This window comes from Maylandia zebra, linkage group LG12, assembly GCF_041146795.1.
Source record: "Maylandia zebra isolate NMK-2024a linkage group LG12, Mzebra_GT3a, whole genome shotgun sequence".
Taxonomy (NCBI): Eukaryota; Metazoa; Chordata; class Actinopteri; order Cichliformes; family Cichlidae; genus Maylandia; species Maylandia zebra.
The window spans coordinates 30,894,394-30,917,613 of record NC_135178.1 but is presented as its reverse complement, the minus strand read 5'-3'; the positions used below and the strand labels follow the sequence as shown (position 1 = coordinate 30,917,613).

Below are 23,220 nucleotides of genomic sequence, written 5' to 3'. Positions count from 1 at the left end.
AATGCACCGAGTTGAACAGGTGTGTCTAATTACCAGCAACATTGTGCAAAAAAGGCAAAAAACAAAACCAAATTGTCCTCCTCCAGGTAAAACGTGTACACTTTGTTTTGTGAAACTTCAGGCAGCTCTGGACCTGTTTGAAAATCCACCCACTTAAAAGAGCAGAAAGCTACAGCCCTGGCTTTAAGGGCTCAGGGAGATAATGCGAGTGAAACCACAAAAATTCACTGTTTGCTGCTGCAGCTCAACTTCAGGGTGTGTTAGCTTTTAATCCCAACATTGTTTGCTTTCCCAACTAATGACTCCTACTCTTGTGTTAATCACCTGTCTCTTAAATAGTGACCACTTTTCTTCAGTCCTGAGAAGCCGAGCAGTGCAGGAAAAGCTGTACTCTAGTCTGTTGTGCCCCCTGCTGGTGATTCTGTGAACTCAGTCAATCGTTTAAAAACTATAATATGATTTGACTATTTTTACTTTCTAGTATGCAAGTAAAAAAAATAAAGTGTATTAAATTATACAAGAACTTTATCTTAGTGGACTAGAGACATGAGACCCATCCTTTTCATTGTGTCCTTTCTATTGGTTCTTAGGAAGATAAGAAGATAAAAGATCTGGAGTGGATTCCATGTGTTGAAGTTTCATTTAGTAGCTTTTCACTGGAATCCTCAGTATGAGGACCAAGTAATGGAGGCCACCATTAGGCTGGAAAAACAAAACTAACCTAACAGGGTAAATGTAAAAATTTGAGGAGTGGCGAAATTAGCTACTTGGTAAAGTCTTAAAAAGAAGAAATAATAACTGAATTCTTTCCAGGTTTAAAATCAGCTTCACAACTCAAGAAAACTCTTGTGGAGTTAGGTATGTTATTATAAAATCGACAGTCATCTAAGGAGCCAGTTTTCAAAAAGGTGCAAACCACAAGAACAAGAAGGTCAAATTGGACTTTGCCAGAAAACATCTAGAAGAAACTGCAGAACTCTGGAAAAAACAAAAAAACAAAAAACAGTGTTTGGACAGAAGAAATCAAAGTTACCTTGTACCTTTATGATGGAAAAAGGAAAGAGGGGGAGGAGAAAAAACAGCCCATGATCCGAAGAAAAGCATGTTGTCTGTCAAACATTGTAGAGGTAATGTTATGGCATGGGCACGTATAGCTGCCAGTGGAACCAGTGGAAACTGGTGTTTACTGATAATGTGACAGCTGATAGGTATACATGGACAATAACCCAAACAATGCAGAAAATGAGATATTCTTCAATGGCAAAGTCAATCACCTGAACTCAACCCAATGAAGCTGTTTTTTCAGGTATTAAATACAAAACTGAAAGCAGAGAGACCCACAAGCAAACAGCAACTATAGGCCGAGCAGAAAGAAAATAAAGCATTTAGTAATGACAAAGGTTTCTAGAATTGCCATTGATTGCAAGGGAAATTTTGAGTTTTATGTTTGCTCTTAAATAATAAGGATGAGAAATAAATGAATAAAAAACTGCTACCTTAATTAAACAAATTAGAAACTAATTACATACCTTCAACTGCAACAACTGAACATTTTTTCCACATACGTCTTATGAAAGTAAGACATGACTCACTTTTTTTATTTACAGGAAAGGTTTTACATGGTCAACATACTAGAAAAAAAGACAGTAAAATTCACATTCACACGGACTCACTGACTCTTTTAGTTGCAATTGATAATACTCAGAAATGTGGAACAACAGATTAAACTAAAAAATACATCACGCCTTGACGGAACAAGTCCTGCACAATGTTGGATTTACTGTTAAAAAATGATCAATCATTTAAACACTACTACTATTTGGATGCTTAGCTTACCATGAAGATTGAAAACAGCTGTCCTGCTCTGTATGCTCTCTCAGGGCTCAACAGTTATCTTGAAATGCCTCTGGCCACCTGTTCATGCAGTTATTGCAATGCAAAATTAAAATGAGCTTTAATTTTAAAGGTAGTGGCGGGATTAAAAACTACATGTTTGCAATCAGCAGTCCAATCTGATGAAAATGGGTTAAAAAGCTTTCCTTAAAAAGCTTTTTCCTTTCCCGGAAGTTAAGTTTCTGATGCCATATTTGCTGTTGTAGAATTTTCCTGTAATTCAGGATTCATTTCAGGATTCACCCAGGACCATATTTCTTACTTTAATTCTCACCGATGAAATAAATTACTCCCGTCTGCAACAGGCCTAGAAATGTTTATCTTTTACACTGTATAAAAGAAACAAATGTGTTACTGATCTTCAGAAGATATCACCCACACAGATAACATCTTACATCTGCTGAAATATCAAGTCACTTATTTCTAACCCACACTGAGTCACTGCAGTGTTACAGAACAATGTTGTGTATATGTTACACTTACAATGTAAAAATGTTACTTTTGATAAAGTAACATTACACTACTTTGAATTTAACATGTTAGTAGTATTAGTAACTGGTTATTCTGTGAACATGTAGCTGTAATGATGTCATAACTTACAAAATTGTGACCATCTTCAGCTTTGGCATTACAGAGTGTGTTTTTAGGGTGAATTTAGGTGATTTTGGTTTCCTTATAGCGAGAGCAGGCGAGCTGTTACTTTCCATTTCCTGTCTTTATGCTCAGCTGAGATAACATAATAAGCATAACTCCCAAATTCTCAGACTACACCTTTAAACTTCAGAAACTGGAGGTAGATATACATCCTATGAGTCAAATGAATAAAATCATGAGTTCTCCATTCTGGACGGGTTGGGGGCTCGTTTGCTGCCCGACAGGAGGAGCAATCCCACCACGCTCACAGAAAATATTATCAGTCCACGCGACATTTCAAGTGCTGCTGCTGCTAAGGCACCAGTAAGTTGCAGATATTTAAAAAAAATTCTCCAGGATTCCTCCTAGATGCAACTCCTTCTGACCTCCTGTATACATCTCAATCAACACTCTCAAAGCAAAAATCACTGACAGTCACCCCAGAGTCTTTCCCACATCTTCATGGTCTCCAATAACCTTATCCCACTGTGGTTACTGCAGCTCCCCTGTTCTTTAATAACTTGTACCGGTACACTTGATCTCCATTCCCTCCATCCTCTTCTTACTCTCCGAGACTCCTTTAGCGAGTCTGTTCTTTCCCAATCATCTGGTAACTGTTCCCCACCATCCAGACCCTGTCTCGTTCTCAGCTGGCACCACCATGAGATAACATCCATCCATATGATGTGTTACCCTATCTTCCTCCTTTTCTTGAAATACCTCTTCACTACATCCAACAAATTCATAAAAAAAATATGTAGATGATGTGAAAAATTATTTCAATAAGCTACCTCCCAAAAACCTTTGGCAAGCACTTTTTATATATTTAACACATTTCTTCATATATTTGAAGGATTCTTATTTCTGTGCTCCTTCCCATCTTTTACTCAGTTTTAACTGTTAATCATCACACGAGTAGGATCATTACATGTCCATTTTAACACATCTGGAGTGTGAGAATCTTTTTATGTTGACATGAGTCACATTTGAAGCTGTTAAACGTAAATTCAGTGAATATTAAATGCAAAAATCACCCATTTTTGCATTTAATTAAATTGTTATTTTCTATAAGATGCCTTTTGTTTTTCAGTTTTGGACTATTTTAGGAATATAAAGGAGACGTGAGTTGCTCAAGCTGCTGCGTTTTGCCCAGACTTCCTCCGCTTCGAATGAGCATTCGCCGTCAAACACCCTGACCTCTAACCTCCTCCTAATCCCCTGTGATCCAGGCGGCTGTTGCTCAGCATCATCCTGCATCTTTATGTGCGTCATTAAAAGCAGCTTGCGTTGGCTGCAGCTCCCTCTCCTCCCCTCTGCTGGACGCCGAGCTATCTGTTTAACACGCTTTTTCATCAAATGTTGGGATCTCCCTCCAGCTTGGTGAGGTCGGAGGCCGTGCCCATGAACATGCTGCGTCCTCGTTCCAGCCGGCTCTTCTTGTCCGTGAGCCGAAAGGCCTCCATGAACTCGTCAATGTCTATGCTGCCGTCATGGTTGCTGTCAATTGTGACGGCCAGGTCGGAGATGGCCTCGTCGGTGATCTCCATTTTCAGGTAGACGCTCAGCAGCTTCCAGGTCTGACGGAAGTCCTGCATGCTGATGAACCCTGAGGTGGAGGAGAAGGAGGAGGAGATTAGAGGTTCAAAAAGGAGTAATAGGCAGAAACTGTTAAAGAAAAGTGTTGCTGTCTGTGTTTGCATGTGATCAGAGAGGCGGGATGAAAAGACTAGTAGATCAGTGGGTTAGTCATCGTTAGGAATCAGGCGACTGTAACCTCCTGCTGCCTGTTTCGCACGCTACAGGTGGATTAACAGAGGCTAAGCTCAGCAGACGTCTCCCACAGACACATCAGAGCCCTGACACACTTTACTCCGTCTCTCAATCATCTATGTAGATTATAAAAGTTAAGTAATTCCTTTTTCCTTTGGCAGCAGTTAAAAATTAAGTTAAACATAACTAATATATAACAAATAAATCAAGAGAAAAGTGTGCAGAGTAAATATGACAAAACAATTATCTCAATAAGGTAAAAATCCAAAGCCACAATACATACAGAGACATTTTAGTTATTTAATGAAGAAAAGTATTTCTTTCATGTCTTTTGAAATTAAATCTGGCACCTGTTATATATTAATATTAGGCACATATTACTATGTAATTAGTAAATTAAATGTTTTAAGGCAAAAACTGACATTTAATTGAAGTTATATAATCACTATATTTCTGACTGAGTGCATTTGGTTGCAGCTCAGGAGGTAGAGTAGGTCATCTACTAATCAGAAAGTTGGTGGGTTGATCACTGGCTGCTCCAGTCTGCTTGCCAAATATCCTTGGGCGAGATACAAACCCCAAGTTGCTCATCCATTGGAGTGTGAATGTGTGTGATAGAAAGGACTTAAACATGTATTTTTTCTCTGTGCTGTTACTTGGGAATGATGCAAAACTGAGCAATCTAAGGGTAATATATTCCATTAGCAGATTTGCTTCTGCATCGAACAGCAATAAACAGTGGGTGTTTTACCTGAGTTGTCCGTGTCTACAATCCTGAAGATTGTCTCCAAAGTGGAGCGGTGGCGATACAACGTTTCCAGCAGACTCTGGTCAATATGCTGCAAAGACCAAAAGAAGAAAGTCTCATATTCATAAAACAACACAAATAAAGTACAAAAAGGAACATCTGCAGCATTCTGGTGATATTTTATATGCAGCATCTTTCAGATTGGTCAGAAAAATAATGTTGTTTAAGCAGCAAAACTCTGTTTGAATACAACCTGGCAACTGAAAAGATTTATTCCCACGCAGATGTTAATTTTAGGATTCTGGTAAAGATGTTCTTAGTCATCTTTAGGGAGGTTTTCACCTTTTCCCAAAAGGCAAAACAAAAACAAAGGTCAATCCTAGAGTGTTCTGAAAGAGGTCACGTTACTTAATTGACTTCTGACATTTATTGTCTCAAGTTGGTGTCAAGGGGCGTCTCATTTCCCTATTTTGTCCATCCTCGCCTCCCCTGTTTTCCTGCCTGTGACCTGGAAATCTATCTCACTGTGCCATCTTGAAGCAACTCATTCCTAACTCATTCTACTTGGGTAGACAGGAAGGTTACAAGGAAACCTGTAATCGATGATACACAGGTGTATCCTTTACAAATAATTTAAGTCAACAACACATGACAGCAGCATGACGCCACGGAATACACACCGTGCCAGGAAAAGGACACAAATCAATGTTCCTTTGTATCCATTTAACCAATTTCAAGGGTGGAAGGGCAATTTATCTTTTCTACTTCTCTACAACTCCCTGAATCTCGGTATAAAGATCCCTTTTCTAAAGTTTCTCCATATTACATTATTGCATTTTCATGTAAACATTGCTACATCAGCTAAGACAGAGCCGGTGAGTTCTTACATCTGTTTTGGATCCTGTGATGGCAAGCTCGTTGAACCACTCGTAGTAGTCTATCGTGCCTTCGCTGTTCTTGCAGGTGACCAGCTGAGAGCGAAGCATCCTCCAGGGCAGATCCAGATGCATCACACTCTCCACTGCAGAGGCCCAGTCGTTCAGAGACAGCAGACCTAATAGAGGTGAAAGGTCATACTAATTATAAGAGCGCAAAGCTCTAATCCAAGTTTGATCACTGTCTACCTTGTCTTGATTATATCTAAGAAGTATTTTGCCACACAGTTTGAAAACATTCACACTAAAATATTATACTTTGTTATTTTGTGACACATTAAAGCCCAGAAAATGTAAACAGCAGGCTTTTTCTCTGCATCAGGAAGACTGTGAGAGCTAACCAAAAGCTAACTCAGTTCTGTTTTCAAGTTTTTCCAATTCTGTGTGTAAAATAATTAATAAACTACCTTTACTTGTAGGCTGTGTTTCAAAGAGAATCAAATGTTTGCTTATCCAAAAATATGTTGAAAAGTCCAACAACATCCATCCAAGTACCTTTTTTTTCACACTATTTTGTGTTAGGCAAAGCTGTTTGTCTATTGTAAGTGAAATTAAATCCCTGAAACAGAAGTTTCTGTGAAACTCTGAAATCTTCTGAGCTAGACTTTCACCCAGCCCACACGTTGTTTTCATCCTGCACGGGGATCATTATGTTCCACACAAACACAAAGGTGTGGGCTCATATTTCTTTCCAGCAAGTGAATATCTCTTGAGAACTACATGGGAAAAAAAGAAGGAAAGATCTGCAACAAAAAGTAAAGACTGATCTGATGAGGAATGAATCAGTTTATGAAACTCAAACTACACACACCTTTGTTCTCGCTGTCAAACTTTCTGAAGGCACAGAGGAGGTCAGACTTGTGCGCAAACAGCTGCTCCCTCAGGACTCTGAGAGCTGAGCGCTCGGTTCGCCCAACACTGCAGGTGACGAACGGCAAACACAACAGCGTGGCAAACAATGGTTATCAAAGAAAGAGGCAAAAACGGTTTCTCATCAACGTCAGAAACATTTCAGGTGCTTAATTTGTGAATTTTTAAAGTTAATAATGTAGATAAGCTGTGTAGACATGCGGAAACCACTAGTTTCATAAAGCTTCCTTATTGTCTGTTTAAAGGGAGCCTATTGTACTTCCCCTTATTATCTGGCCTGTGTATTCTGTTATAATGGATGCTAGTCATATTAAATGTGGCCAAAGTCTGACATTAGAAAGTTAGTGTATCTCAGGCTTCAGTCTGCTTTAACGGGTCCATAGCAAACAGTTTTTTCTACTCTCTCTACTCTTGGCTCTGGCACACATCTCTGACTGTGGACAGAGGTCTGAAGGTCTGCTTCAGACTATGGATGAACTGAGGTTCTGCACCAAGGCCCTGCATAATCAATATAAGGATTATTTTGATCAGTGAATTATGCAAAGCTACTCTAGCCTTTTAAGACTAAACCAAGTTTGAATTAAGTGAAGAGATGATCTGATAATGAAGAATTTATCTAATGAAGTGAGTGTTAGTAGTACCTCTGTCTCACAGTGAGCTCTCTCGTCATGCTGCTGGCCTGATATTGAATCAAATAAGGCACAAGGTCAGGGCCCAGCTTCACGTAAGCCCCCCTATTGCTCCCCACGTCATAGTAATTGGAGGCAGAGAACAGAGTGAGGACCTGGGTGAATGAAAGAAAGGACAAACCTGTCACTGAAGAGGAAGGAAACACTGATGCTGATCAGGGGAGAGGTTTATGGTACATATGATACTTTAGAGTGAGGCTGATTTTGGTTTTAAAGTACTGAATTTAGACAGCGAGCTGTAGGATTACTGAGCTGACCTTACGGTTGTGGCAGAACTCATAGCCCTCCTGTTTGCACTCATGGGAGCGAATGATGAGCTGCAGATTGTGTCTGTTCAGGAAGTCCTCGGTGACATCAGGGCCCCAGTAGCAGCCTCCACCCCTCACCTCGTTGGGTATGCATCCATCCTGAGTCATCGGGTCACTCCACAGCAGGTCCAGGATCTGGTAGGACAAAGAACTCAAAGTCTTAAAGTTTCTCTACTATATTTAATAACCATTTCTAGCATTGGTGCGTAGTCCAACTTTACTGTCTGCTATTCAGTAAAAGATAAACATTAAATAAGATAAAAAATAAAACAGAAGAGTCAGAAAAAAACCTGTGGAAACACCAGCTGGGGAAAAAGCTAGCCAGTTTTTAAGAGTAGACTGAAGTCAGAGCAGAGAGATTAGTGACGTGGGGGATTACAGCCTCTGAAGTCTTACGCAGGCAACACACAGCACCTCCTGTTAGGTGAGCGTTGATTACTGTCTGTTTGTCTTTCAGGCTATAACTTGAGCAGGAGTGAGGTGAAAGGTCACGACTTCTGACAAATAGTAAGTCAGTATAAAAATATGTGAAGAGTGTGAGTTTGTGGTCAGGTTAGACTGGTGGGAATTTATTTCATTGTTTAATATACATGGGAGTAAAACTACTAAAATCTTACTACAATTTGTCACAGTTACATGCTTCACATCATACGAATTGTAATATTAGACAAAGGCAACAAGAGTAAATAGAGTAATATTTATTAAGGAAAAAAAAAAGCTATCCAAACCTACCAACCTAACATGAAAAAGTAGTTGTCCCCTAAATCTAATCTAATCTAACGTCCTCACCAGCATGACCTGCAATCAAGGAAACAAGTTTTTCAGATTGCTGTGGAGGAATTTTGGCCCACTCTTCTTTGCAGAATTTTTGAAATTCTGCCAAATTGGAAAGTTTAAGGCTATGCCAAAGCATTTCAATGTAAGTCCAGACTTTGACGAGGCCACTCTAAAACCTTCATTTTGGCAGTAATGAGGCCTGAGTGTGGCTAGTGAATGTGAAAAATGTGGTTAATCACAGTTACTTCATGATTTAATCAGGGTGGGAGTCTGGTAGATTTGGTTAGCTTTTTCTCTTCCCATCATCATTTTAAAAAAGACATATTTTTATTAAATTGGGTTTTTTTTGTCTGTTTTTTAAAAGAATTTGAAGCATGCACATGTGAGAAATACACAAAGAAAGTGGATTTTGTAGTGGATTGGTTTTTTCCCCCTGTTTCAGCTGTCTCCCGTTAAACATCTGGCTTGTTTACATTTTTCTAGTTTGGGAATAATAAAACTGATTTCGTTCTAACACCGACACAAAAGACTCATTGTTTACTTAGCAGCTTCTAAGAAAACATCTCTGCTCCATACTCGCCTGTTTCCACTCATCCACGGTGTTGTCACTGCTGACAGAGTCGGTGGACAAACACAGAGATTCTTGCTCCGGTTTGTTGATCTGGGCGTTCAGAGTTGGCTCTTCCCTCCTGCTGAGCTCCAGCTGGTTCTCCATGTTCACTCTGATCCGATCCGAGAAGTCCTGCAGCGAACGATTTTGGAAGCAATATCGGGTTCCCATGGGTTTGGGATACGTGAAAGAGGCCCGGCGCTGGAAGACCCTGCTGATGGCTGCGGTGTCCACATCTGCGTCCGAGTCGATGGATATTCCCGCCAAGCTGTGGTGTCTCTTCTTCGGAGGTCTCAGAGCCGAGATGTACTGAAGGAAAACAGGAAAACACAGATTACACACATTGCAAGGATAGTGATGAGTAAATAACAGCTTTACTCATCACATGCTGGTTCCTCACAATGTGTCTGTCAACTCTGGCGAGGACGCCGAGGTCCGTGGAGTCAGAGATCCCCCCGTGGAGGACCAGCACCTTCTGGTCGATCACTGTTGCTAATGGCAACCAGCTGAAAATCTTCTGCAGCAGCTTCAGGATCCTCTTCCCGTGCATCTGATGTAAAACACAATCAGCAAAAGTTACTCAGTTAGTGCTTTTTTATTTCTCTCCTTTGTTTTTGCTCTCCTTGCAGACAGAAAGTCAGTTTGCTAAGCGGTAACATGTTTGTGAAGAGTTTATAAAGTTACATTAACAAGGAGATGCTTAAAAATAATGAAATTTTCAGTTTTAGTTTACAAAAATTAAACTCCATTTGTTGATAAGATTGAATGAACCCACAGTATCTGTCTAACTTTAGCATCAAATCACAACCTTAATCATCTCAAAGTGCTTTATATATAGAAACCCAACCATCTACCGTTGGTTAATCCACCTGCAACTGGGAACAGTGGGAACAAAGAACCCTTAGACAAAACTAGTTTATTTCTGTGTGTGACTGAGATGTTGCACTGTAACTTAAGACAGCATGCAGTAAGGAAACCTCTGTTTTGTTTTTGTATTCCTTCTGTCAGTCTTTGGACCAGCTCAGTCCCCCTGACTCAACAGAGACCAGATGTCACCTTCTTTAATGACCGTAAATCCTCTTAGCAACGCGGAGGAGTGACTGGTCTTATGTACATAAGACACTGGTTTAGATTGAGCTTTCCTGGGAAGGCATGGGTAAAGGTAACCACGTAAGTTTTGATTTGCTGCTGCCTAGAAAAGCAGCGATAAGGAGGTGCAGGTTTGCATGAGATGAACCTACCTTGTACTTATTCAACACCTCCTTGGTGAAGCCGTACCTAAACCATCCAGAGGAGTAAAGAAATAAAAGTTTGAATGACAACAGATGAATTTGTGTATACATACACGTGGTGTATGTTTATTAATTTCACCTGAGGTTGACTATGTGGTCCTCGTGGTTTCCTCTGTTCAGGTAGACATTACTTGGGTAAACGAGCAGGAATGCAAACAAGATGAGGAGGATCTCAATAGAGTCCCTGCCTCTGTCCACAAAGTCTCCATTAAACACATAGGGCTTCTCTAAGGACGGCATGCCGTTCTGTCACGTAAACAAGATCGAAGGAGTGCACAGTTAAAGGGACAAGCCGCAGTTTAAGTGTAAAAAAATCAACCACATACAAACAAACCAAACAGTAGATTAAACCACTGATGCAAAAAAAGCTGCAGGTAAACTGAAACTAAAACCACCTGATTAACTGACAAAGAAGTTAATCAAAGAAGCACATCAAATACTCTGATTACAGCACCTCAATGCAAAACATGAAAATCATTAGATTCTCAGGAGTTTAAAATTATATATATTAATCTTTTTTAAATTATTTAACTACACAAAAACATTTTTTAAGGACATTTTTGGAAAATTATCCTTAAATTATCTTGAACATATGTAGCAGGTTTGAAGATGAAGCAGTGATAGCAATGAAAATGATGAATTTTTATTGATTTTAATAATCGTGATTTGTAAATTCCATTTTTTAAAATGGTATCTAAAGCTCATCAGATGAAAAAAATCATTATTCTGGGTTCAAAGATGGGATTAATTCAGCACATTCAAAATGTTTAAGTTTTCATACCTTATAGAAAATCAGCAGCAGGTCTTCCAGCTGTCCGTGCAAATCACCTGTAACAACAGGACAGAAGGGGCTGGCTTAAAAATGACTGGAATTTACAGCACACTTAATTTGTATCTATACTTTAATTTAAATTCTGCAACTTTAATGTTTCACTCTCTTCCACTATGAAACAATGGTTTCTGTTGGCCAGCAGAATTGACCAAAGTCCAGTTTCTTATAATAAAACAAGACTAACATTTTAACGCTTCTCTGATTTTTCATTGTCTTTACTAAATATTTCCAAATTTCATCAGTTCCATGTGCTTTACCACCACTATCAAAGAATATCTTTATCATACCACAAATCGTGATTTCTTTGCTGTGGCAGGTGGAGATACGGTTGATATTTGGCAACATGCGGAGCAGTTTCCACGTCTCCAAGAGGAGCTGAAGGACGTAGCGTGAGTGCAGCTGCTGCTGGGAGAGAAACGTGTTAGCAAGAAGGCCTCCAAAACAGAGAAAGCAAAGTCATAAGCATATAGGAAATAACTAGGACCACTGCAAATAAAGCTTTTTACGTTACAATGCAGTCAATTAATGGCACGTGCTGAACTTGGATGTAGAACATTTTCTCCAAAAAGACCTACTTTCTTATTCCTGAAAGCCTCCACCAGACCGACTGCTTCCTCTACCGTCAGAGGAAAGGTGAGATGAGGTCCCGAGTAAATCTCCGGCACCTCGATGTTCTTGTAGCAGAAGTACCTCTCCCACTCTGCGTCCCGGCAGACCTCGTTCTCTCTGAAGATGTGCGAGATCAAATTTCCTGCAAGGTGGAGATGGTTCAAACTCAGAGATTTGATTTACAGAGGAAAAAAACAAAAACAAACTCAGAATAAATGCAGAAGTCTTACGTTCATTGCTCGATGGTGTGAAATTGTCCATGAGGTAGCCAAGGAAATTATAAAGCTGCACAGGAAAGAGACAAAAAGGTTGTAGTTTTTTTGTTAATTGCTTTTTATTAAACACTCAGGTCTCGACTGGTTTGTGGCAGCAGTTTCTCACCTTGATCTGGGCCTGCTCTCCAGAGTATTCGATGGACTGGAAGATGTTCCAGGTGTATCTCCGCCTCATCTCTGTGCGGGCGACGTACTGACGGTACCATCGCTGAATCAGGATGGCAGCTCTTATGGCTGAAACACAGAACACATGTGATCAAGAAAAACCTCACATTTTAATCATTTTTTTTCACATGCTACTATTGACACACACAGTATAAGAGGCGCTGCAACACAAAAATCTGCTGTTTTTAAAACCTTTTTAAAGCAAAGCAGGCAAAATTTCAAAACACTTTTGTATTATTAGACTTGACTACCAATTCTAAGACTTTTATTTCCTGATGTGCATTCAAGTTACAAGAGAAAGCTTTAAACTGACTTCTCAAATAGTGCTTGGAGGATAAACCAAGAGGCCAAACAAGGGTATTTATACTATAGCGGTACTATAGTGGATGTGGTGTCATCACCTTTAGATGGGGCTGAATTCAGCGCATTAGATACCCAGAAAATGTCTCTTTCTGAATTAGTTTAACATTGAAAAAGGTTTAATTTTAACACAAGTTAGGATCTTTTTCTCCTCTGAAACAAATATTTTTCTTCCTAACTGTAACTAAGTATTGGCACCAAAACTCAACCAAATGTGAGTTAAAGCTGGAGTTATAGGTGTCCGATACCCTGTTCTTCCAATTATCTCAGATCCTTTTTTTTTTTTTTTTACCTTGAAATACTCTTAAAGGACTTCAGGAACACTTTTATTTCCATTCAGATTGGAGGAACAAACAGTTTAGCTGGATAACTTGTTCCTAACTTCCCTGAACCAACACTTAGCAATGAATTTCTACAAGTAATCTAAGAGTAAAGTTACTGTTAAATTTTAAAAAAGGCATAGTGGCAGTTTTATATCTGTATGGTTGACTTTAAAACCATCATCAGAAACAGATACAGGTGTTTACTTTCTCCACTTTTCAATTAAAGCTACATCCTATCTGCAACTTTTAGTAAAAATATTTCCACCTTGACCCAGATACCAGAGGTCTGAGTTTATGTCCAACATCTGCCAAACAGAAACATCAACAAGACAAAAAAAGGTCAAGCAGATGTGGCTTACTTGTAACAGCTGCAGGCAGCAGAGAAAAAAGAAACACCAAAGGACAAACACAAAGACAACACGTAAGAGCCAGAATAAGGAAAAACAGGAAAGAGTAAAACTTTTGCAATCAGCGTGATTGGTCATCGACCATGTATGTCAGTGTATGCGTATCACCTCTTCCACTGGATGTGGTGTGTTTGTGGAGATGGTTAGACTTTGTGACGCCACATCCCATGACTGTTCCTGTTCAAAGGACCAATCAATCATCTCATCAGTGCAAAAGGATTCAGAGTACATTCGGGTAATTCATCTGCTAGATATAATACTTGAGCACATATTTACACGGGACTGCTTAAGTACTAAAGAGTTTTAGGCTTTGAAGCCACTACATTGTTCTCAGGCTGAGATAGAAGTTCATTACTCTGCTTCGTGCACGTTTTTTAATAGCTCTGCTTCTTTTTTTTTTTAACTCTAAGGCACCCCTTCATTGACACTGAGAAATGCTGAGCATGGCTCAGAAGCAGCAGCAGTAGGCAGAGAGCTGGAGGACACTGAACTCGTTCGACTTTGTGGCCTTTTAATCTCATTATCCGCTGGTTGGCCTCAATCCTGCCACACAGGACTGTTTTGTCTGAATTCTACGAAGGGTTATGTAAAGCAATCTATGGAAAAAAGGAGGCAGAAATACCTTCACAGCTGGAAACCATTTGGCACAAATCAGCATTGAGAATTTGGAAAAAATCTAATAAAACAATGAGCATTGAATTCTGAATGGTTTGGTTTGTTTGATTATTTCATATTGTATCACATTTCAGGAACAAATTAAAGTCTTGTTCTATGCCAAACGTGGATACAAAATGTAGTAATATATGACCATAAGAAAAGAACCAAAACTGTGATGTTTAGCATCTTTTTTCCCAGTTTGAACCTGCTTTTTAGTTAGCTGCTGTAGAAATCCATCTATACAGACTTACTCAACTATTACAACTTGAAATCCGTTGCTTACTTACGCAGTCACCTTCTTTATCCAGTCACCACTTCCCAGGTTATTTGGCTGTCAGCTTTCAGTTCATTTGAGTGTTTAAAAAGCCCTTTGCTGTGTTGCATCCTTCACCAGAATAGCAGCAAGATGTCAGTTAGACCGGTCATTGTACAGAAGCTTCATGTATGAAGCAACCCCGACCATGCAGCTCTCCTGGAATGTGGCTGAAGCTGCTTTAGTCTTTAGTCCCTTGGTGTGATCACATAATCAAAGCACAAAGCCACAAGTGGATAATCTGATCTAATGACCTGATAGGTCCAAATGGGTCTTCATGTAGGGAGATGGAAAGGTTTCAGCGGTAAACATTGGTGGCAAGAGGAGACCAAGTCTGTGTTTACATGTGAGCACCTACTGATGATATGTCTGTAGATAAAAACAAATTCAAATATTCTTCACCATTGACTTGATTTTATTTTGGATTTCACTGACCGTTTTCTTGAATACTCAACCCCCAAGCGCAACAGTTTCTTCAACTCGGATCCTTTTTTTATGATCGCTAAAATTTTGGTGTGTGGGATGTTAAATTTTTTTTAAACCTTTGAAGTGGTGACAAAACATATCTCCAAAAGTTGATTCTGTTCATCTGGACGTAGCGTCATCACTTGGATGAGTGACGAAACGTTTCGTTTTACTTACCTGGATGATTGAGTATGCATCAAGAACATAAAGGCTAAATTTATACACCATCCATACCCAACGCATAGATTTAACCTAGAATAAATAGCATCAGCATAGAGCACCGAAGAATAAATTCGTTTTTCAAAAATCATTTCTGGTTCAAATTTCTGCTGACTTTATAGCTTTTGTTTTTCACAAGAAAATATCTTAAAGTCGAAGATGTTTGATTTGGGTTTTAAAAAACCAAGCAGACGTTACATTTTAGAAGTATTTACTGCGAAATTTGTACTTGTAGTCATTGGAAATATTTACACTAACTTTCTAACTATAACTTCGACATTAGCTTTGAGGGGGTCATGTTATCTCCCTCTATATAACGTCAAAACAAAACATTTAAATCTGGGTTGAGGATAAACAATTACAACGCAGCTGAACGCTTTCGCTCTTGAACGCCTCCCTCACGGGACGCTTTCATAATGACGCAGGTGAGTGAGGAGCTAAACGTCCTTTTCTGCATGCTGCATGACAACAGACTAATAATTTGGGTTAATTTGGCTCGTGGTGTTTTGCGCTAAATCTTTTTCTTCTTTTTTTTGCCTCTAAATGAATAAATGAAGAAAACAAAGACATAGCAAAAGCGGAAATGCAGCTACTGGTTTGTGTAACATTAGAGATCATAAAGGTTCAGGGTGGCAGTTATTCCCTCAGTTTCCGGTTTAATAGGCATTTAAAGACATTGAATACAAAAGCCCCGCAGTCCCAACATGTTTCTGAAAGTCACAGCCGCGTAGGCTGTTTCCCACTTTTTTTTTTAGCTTTATGTAAGAGGTTATATTGCCCTGGTGCTATCAGCATGGTTGAGTCAAACATTAAAGAGTTTACAGCGTGTGGACTCTTAAAAAGTTAATCCACTGAAAAGGGCTTAAGAATAAAAGATCATAAAAGTAATCACGTGTCCCGATGTTTTTGGTAGTGTAGGTATCATTTTCTCAGCACCTGGATCGCTGTTTCTGTTGTAAGCGCCTTGAGGCGACGTTTGTTGTGATTTGGCGCTATATAAATAAAATTGAATTGAGTTGTTTGTGTCTTTGAAGACAAGGAAGCTTTTTATAACGCTGTATTGTTGTTAAGGGAGGTCAACATATCAGAATTTAATGTAGGAGCTGCTGTTTTTAGGATTGTTATTCAATTTTGGGCGTGTAGCATGATTTCATAATCCACTTCACTACTGAGCGACGGGACAAAGGCAAACTGTAGATGTGAGCTGATTAATGAACTTGTTAATTTAGCGGCATAGGGTTAAGGTGTTTAGCAGGAGAAGCAGTGCCCCACAGCGTCATTGCAGCTACTGCAGCGGGAAACTGTTGTGGTTTATGAAAAAATTACAAAGTGACTTTAGGACTCACACACAGGCAAAACTCTACAGGCTGTTCAGTCCATTAAGCCCAACCAGTCATGGCAGATGACCTGAGCCCTGTTCTGCTGGAAGTTTCTTCCTGTTAACAGGGAGTTTTTCGTTCCCACTGTCACCTACTGCTTCCTTAAAGGGTTTTTTTTTATTTATTTTTTTATTGCTGGGCTTTCCTGTCTGTTTCTCTTTCTCTCTATAGCCATTGTTTGGCTGTTTATATATTGATTGATTGATAATACTTTATTCATCCCAAGGGAAATTGTTTTAAAGGCTGCCAGGCGATCCAGCGCCATATGTCTGTGTTAACAAGCAGTTGGAGTGGTGTACATATTAAAGTCACTGATGAATGTTTATATAGAACAGTCACTACTGATATAAAACTGTTGAATGAGGGAAAATGGTAAAATTAGAGTCTGCATGGGTGGGTCGCCTGTTTGAGCTGCAGAGTTACACAACTGCAGAGAGGCTGTGGTCCTGATCAGTCCTACTGGAGGTAATTAATAATTGTAATGGTAATAATTAGAATATAAGAGTTACTGCAGGTGTGCTTCATGCAAAAAATGCACTCTCCATTTGGAGTCGCTCATATGGATCTTGCTGCTGCATGCTCGATAAAGATTTTTTTGACTTGCGACTCCTACAAAGGGTAAGCAATACACCAAAACTGGATTGCATTTGTACTGACCATTAATAGAGCCAAATGGCTGGTGTTTTTTAAAAAAAAATTTAAAGCTCTGTGAACAAATTTGTCATCTCCAGGTTTTTGTGGTGTTGATGCACTGGTGTTGGTATGAGTGTTACTTACAGTAAAATTGATGTGGACACAGTTAAAGCTAGATCACTAGATGTCTCATACCACTAACAACACATAAGCACGGGATGTAACCTAACCCCTAAAGCTCTGTGTTGTGGCCACCAGTTAAATCTTTTTTCTTTTAAATACTTCTACTTAATTTCTGAGAGAATCCAGTTATTCCATCATTTTGGGATGCCACGTGGCTTTAAAACTGAAATCACTTTTAAGCCTCAGCCTCAGGTGCAGTTATAAAAGTTGAATTCTTGAGTACAGTTCTGTTTTGTAATTGTCTCTAATGTTAAAAACCAAAGAACTAATTCTTAGTGGCAGCGGCATGGTGTTTGACGTCACCATTACCCACAAATGAAAGGACTGCCAACAATCTGAGGACAGACGGTTCACTGCAAAAATGCCTGTGTTGTCCGCAAACAGTGCTCATTTAACATAGCTTCAAGGAATCAGCTCAGAGATGCTTGTCATGATCTTCTAAACAACATCAGTTGAAATTCAGTCAACAATATTGGCTTAGTTTCTGCAGCGAGCATCTGACCAACAACCTCATCATCATCCTCTGCAGTGGAGATGATCCATTTACCCCAGTCTGGATAAAACAAAGGGAACCAATGTGCAGTTTTGTTTGACTGATAGAATGAAAGTTTTCATCTCTCTTCATCATCATATCATCGTTTTCATCCAACCAGATTTAATAATTTTTAAAAATTATGCTTTCTTTTCTTTCTCACACACATCCATGTTTCCAGGCTGGAGATGTGATTTCACAATCTTCTGCTCTGACTTCAGGTGCCAGATTGTCTTTACTGCACATTCATTTTAGCTCTTAAGAGATCAAGAATTGTAGTAATTCATTCATTCATTCATTTTTTGGGGGGTTAGTGATGCACAAGGACAAGCTGTTACATGACAAACCTAAATTTCTCTGAAAGGACATTTTTATTGCACGATAAAAGTAGTTTTATTACGCTTGTGAAAGGGGGAGGGAACTTCAGTGCTGTTAGTTTGAGCGATCAGAGCGTTCACAACGTTGTGTTCTGCTTTAGTTGCAGTCTTGACTTGGCTCCAAGCGTTAGAGGATGAAGATCGCTGTGGTGGGAGCCACTGGGCAGACTGGACAGTATCTGGTCAACCAGGCCCTGCTGCAAGGCCACGTGGTCACAGCCCTCGTCAGGAACCCGGGGAAGCTCACCGTGACTCATGAGAATCTCAAGGCAATTATCTGTTTTAAGCTCTGTTACGTGCAATCAACAAAAGTAATCATGCACATTTTAACAGTCAGTCTTGTAACTGTTTTCCAGGTGGTGACGGCTGATATTTTCTCGGCAGACAGTATGAAGACTCATTTCAAAGACCAGGATGTTGTCATGTCCTGCCTCGGCTTCCCAGCCTCCTTCTTCACCGGGGTGACAGGCTACACTCGGTCCATGACTGCTATGGTCAGTGCGATGCAAGAGACCCAGGTGAACAGGATCATCACCATGACCTCCTGGTACACAGAGCGTAAGTGCATCACACAGATGTGGCCCTTTAGATTTGTTTTTTAATGTAACTGATATTTCTGAACTTGCTTTCCCAAAATGTGAAGGACAGGTGTCAAGGTTTGGCTTTGAGTCAAATGATTAAAAGCTTCTTTTTTAGCTGATTTATGAACATAGGCTACGTTGAGTCATGAGCCTGAACTGAATATGTCACTAAGAAAACGGATGGAGGCACTTTCAAAAACTTGGGCTTTGAAGGTTATTTGGCTTTTGTGGCTCAGGCTGTTCACTGTTTTTGATTTACTTTTTTCAGCAAACTCTGGAACTCAGTCATCATACCTGATCAGATTCCTCCTGCTGCCATTAATCCGAAGTGTCCTCAGCAACATGTATGAGATGGAGCAGCTTCTGCAGAAGACGGAGGACATCAACTGGACTGTGGTGCGTCCACCTGGCCTCAAGAACCTTCCGGCCACAGGTAAAAGCAGACGGATTGCATCATGGGTAGGGGGTGTCAACAGAGAATGGCGGAGCTTAATTCAGTGGAAGCTTTCTGACTTAGTGGGATCTATTTTGCCTTAGTGCATAGTCTCACTTTGCTTTGTATAATTTCTCTGAGATCAGCAAATCATGGAGTTCAAGCATGTAACTGGACAAACTGTTAGGTTTTTTACTATCTGGCTGTTGTATTCTTTTTGTCCTTTACAGCTCAAGAGTTTCTAACCCATGAGGGATACTTTGTGCCTGACAACAATGGTCAACCTCCAGGCAGCGCAGTAGGAAGAGGAGACGTGGCTCGCTTCATGCTCTCTCTGCTCAACAGCAACGCCTGGGTCAAGAAGGGAGTCGCCATCACTACTAAATAACAAAGAAGAAGCCAGGCTCTGTGCTCCAACATATTGGCTGTATCCATGCAGGGAGACATTTTTCGGGGATATTAATCTTGCAATATTTACAGTGAAGCATTCAGCGTCTGGTGCATTAAATAATTAAAGTTGTAGTCCTCAGTTTTTTAATGCAGTTGAATCTATTGTTTTGTATTTGCATTTTACAAATTTAGTGCTTTTATTCAGTCATATAAAGCAACGATCTATAGGCACAACTCTTAATGAAGCTTTGCTTCATAAGATGGGAGTATGTTTATAGTTTATGTGGGTAAAGTATCGTGATTGATTTCTCCTATAATCAAACAGCACTATGTTTACAGCTTGGCTTAAACTTAGCTTTAATAAAATAGCAAGTCCCCCTGAAATCTAGTAAGAACAACCCATCTGAAATTGTTTTTTTTTTAAGCCTCCAAGCATGGCAATGTATCCATTGTAAACACAGCCAGAGCTATCTTCATGGTGAGATTCCGCTGAAGCTGGAATAACTGGTCTAACTGGGGTGAAGTGCCTATTAGGAAAAAAGAGTTGCTAGTAGAAATAACTGTCTAACTGATCAATGTTATTTTATTTACTTTTTTAAAAAAAAAAGTGTGTAAGTGTGTGTGTGTGTGTGTGTGTGTGTGTGTGTGTGTGTGCGCGCGCGTGCGTGCGTGCGTGCGTGTGTGTGTGTGTGTGTGTGTGTGTGTGTGTGTGTGTGTGTGTGTGTGAAAACCAGTGACTAACTGTGAGTGCCTTCCCATGCATATTGCACTGTCAGACACATGATGGCAGTGCTGTGCCACATCTAGTAGTTTTAAGTAAAGCAAAGTTACTTGACTCTTACAGGTCGTGTCCATAAAAAAAAAAAAGTAATGACAGGTTATCACCAAGTGCATGTGTTAAAAAAAAAAAAGAAATAAAAGTACTGTACAAGTTGTGTGAAATGAACAGTTCTGAAAAGGGTGAAGGAATATTTGTGCTAGAAGTTCAAATACAAGGAGCAAATTTAGGAAATATCAGGTTAAATGAAATCCTGAGTTGAGAATTCTTATCAGAGAAAATTATTTGTTGCTTGTATGAGTTTTAGTTGCAGAGTCGCACCCAGCGTCGTGTTTTTGAAGAAGTTGATTCCAGCGAAAGTTTTCACTACTGCTTTTTTTTTTTTTTTAAGTGAGGATGTGGCTGTGAGCTGTATGCAGGAGTAAGAGAGTGTTTCATATTCGGCCACTCACATGAGGTGGGGGGTTTTTTTTGTTTTGTTTTTTTTACCTGCTTACATAAAAGCAAACTGGCAAGTTACCAGAAACCTTAAGGAAAAGAATTCCAGAGTTTCCAACCCAGTCACAAGCAATCGTTCAAATGCTTTTCATAGCTAAGCACCTGGTCCAGAATCCAGACACACCTTCTCACTCTGGTGGTTACTGTATCTTGTCCAGGCACACTTTCACATGTAGACCGGACCCACTCTACTTACCGAAGTAGAAAAAGAAAAGCCTCACTTCATTTTTTTGTTTTTGAATGATGATATAACTTCCCAGTGTCAAGTTCGTGTTAAGGTTTGTTTTTCATTTTCACATTTACCTATTAAAAGTAATTATTAACACAGTTTGACTACAATGTAAAAAAAAAAAAGTAAAGAGATGTAAACCTTCTCTGTGGTATTACTCTTTTCCTCCCATCTGGCAGCTCCATCCTCAACATCCTTTGTCCAGTCTATCCACCATCGCTCCTCTCCAGATGTCTGAATCACTGACTCCACAGTCATTGGTTCTAACCATCAATCTCTTTTCAAACAACTCAACCTGAGCTGTTTCTCTGATATACTTATTTCTAATCTTGTCCATTGTGGTCACTCTCAACAAAAGCAAGAATCTTAGCATCTTCAACTATGTAAATTCACATGAGTAAAAACCTTCCTCTTGCAGATAAAAAACAAAACAGTTATCAGTACTGGAGACTGCGTTGCTGATTCAGCTGATAAATGAAAAAAACTGAGTCAGTTTGGCTCTGACTCTGTGAGAGGACGCAGATGAGGATGACATCAGCTGTTTTAATCAGATGCCACATAAAGAAAAAGGATTACATTCTCAATGTTCTAAAGCAGGGGTGGGGGAACTCAAGGGCTGGTGTCCTGCAGGTTTTAGATGTGTCCTTGATCCAACACAGCTCCTCCTCAGCATGTCTCAGTTCTCCAGAGGCCTGGTAATGAACTAATCATTTTATTCAGGTGTGTTGACCCAAGGTGATGTCTAAAACCTGCAGGACACAGGCCCTCGAGGCCTAGAGGTCACCCACCCCTCTTCCAAAGTAATATGACAGCTGATGGTTCCTGCAGTAAAATGTTTGTATACATTGCTTTTCTGCTGCTTTCGTCCACTTACATGCCAGCTTAGTGATTATTTATTTCCAAATTTTTATTAGAATTATCACGTGTTTAAAGATAAAGAAACTTGTTTAATTTTGGTAACTGCAGCTTGACCCTTACACTTGTGAACATGTCACATAAAAATTTTTTTCGTGGATCAGTCAAGCTCTGCTGGAGCACCTCTGTTCATTCACAAGTGAGAGAGAGAGAGAGACAGTGGAAAACATCTTTCACAGAACATTGTGTTAGAGATCATGATAACAAACCTGTATTCTGCTTTCTGTTCCGTGACAGAGTAAGGCATGCTGTATCATGTGTAGGCGATCTGATATTATCGTACCCTATTTCTGTAGTGAACATGAAACCACATTCCAGTACAAAAAAGTTGAGTGGACAAACAATGCAGGAGGATAAGATGTAAATTTTCTGCTCAGTTGAACAGACTGTCTCTGGCCAAAATGCCATCTTTATCTGAAACAAGTTTATCCAAGGATGTAATCTGATTTGTCGGAAAGTGGAAAAGCAGGCATATTATTCCAGTTTATCCTAAAGACACCTCTGTGTGCAGTTGACATGTGATCTACCATGCAAGTCCTGAAATTAGGCCAAGCTAAATGTAGCTTGTGTTTTCCCCATGCTTTAGGTGTTGCCTCTGGCTTTGTTGCCTGCAATTGTGCACAGTCTCGCTACTCATGCACTTAAGAGCGCAATACAAATACAGGCCATTTACCATTTAAATATCCCTAATCTAGCTGGATCTTTTTGGTAATGAGGTTGTCCACACTTAAAGACTTAAACTGGAGCCTGGGAAGCTTTTCCTTATTCGTGTCCAAGAAGTTTTTTTGTTTGTTTGTTTCTTTTTTAGAAGAGCTGAGAAATGTATAGTCATTATTGCATTATTGGCTCAGTGCTAAACTGACAGCTTCACAGCTCCCCGAGTCTTCAGTTGCTCCAAAACACAACAGGTGGGGTAAGAGAAAGAAATGATATTTCTCCCATACTGGCTTCTCATCACTGGATCTGCCGCACCTTCCTGAGCCTGATTCTGCCTGAGCTTTCTTCCTGTTAAAAGGGAGTTTTTCCTTTCCACTGTCGCCAAAGTGCTTGCTCATGGGAGGTTGTCCCATTGTTGGGATTTCTCTGTATTATTCCAGGTCTTTGCCTTACAATAGTAAGTGCCTTGAGGCAACTATTGTTGT

General features: G+C 39.7%; 2 protein-coding genes across 4 annotated transcripts; one reads left to right on the top strand and one right to left on the bottom strand.

The window, feature by feature from the left end:
• Positions 1-1,566: 1,566 nt before the first annotated feature.
• ppef2a (protein phosphatase with EF-hand domain 2a) lies at positions 1,567-14,631 on the bottom strand. Of its 2 annotated transcripts, XM_076891070.1 has the most exons (17): positions 14,441-14,631; positions 13,605-13,673; positions 12,348-12,475; positions 12,197-12,251; positions 11,933-12,108; positions 11,645-11,759; positions 11,307-11,353; positions 10,605-10,771; positions 10,475-10,511; positions 9,634-9,783; positions 9,204-9,542; positions 7,796-7,981; positions 7,491-7,633; positions 6,791-6,897; positions 5,932-6,098; positions 5,048-5,135; positions 1,567-4,132 (listed from the first exon to the last, which is right to left on the bottom strand). In XM_076891070.1, exons 2-17 carry the CDS (start codon positions 13,663-13,665, stop codon positions 3,879-3,881), a joined length of 2,220 nt encoding a protein of 739 aa, XP_076747185.1. In that variant the 5' UTR covers positions 13,666-13,673; positions 14,441-14,631; the 3' UTR covers positions 1,567-3,878. The 2 variants fall into 2 exon arrangements, with proteins under 2 accessions (XP_076747185.1, XP_076747186.1); XM_076891071.1 differs by lacking the exons at positions 13,605-13,673; positions 14,441-14,631 and adding an exon at positions 13,449-13,533 and having other exon boundaries at positions 1,567-4,137; positions 5,053-5,135.
• An 881-nt stretch (positions 14,632-15,512) lies between these two features.
• On the top strand, positions 15,513-20,046 carry LOC101475054 (flavin reductase (NADPH)). 2 transcript variants are annotated; one of them, XM_004575636.5, is made up of 5 exons: positions 15,513-15,575; positions 18,356-18,523; positions 18,611-18,812; positions 19,104-19,268; positions 19,499-20,046. In XM_004575636.5, exons 2-5 carry the CDS (start codon positions 18,389-18,391, stop codon positions 19,654-19,656), a joined length of 660 nt encoding a protein of 219 aa, XP_004575693.3. In that variant the 5' UTR covers positions 15,513-15,575; positions 18,356-18,388; the 3' UTR covers positions 19,657-20,046. The 2 variants fall into 2 exon arrangements, with proteins under 2 accessions (XP_004575693.3, XP_004575692.3); XM_004575635.6 differs by lacking the exon at positions 15,513-15,575 and adding an exon at positions 17,794-18,098.
• The last annotated feature ends 3,174 nt before the right edge of the window (positions 20,047-23,220 follow it).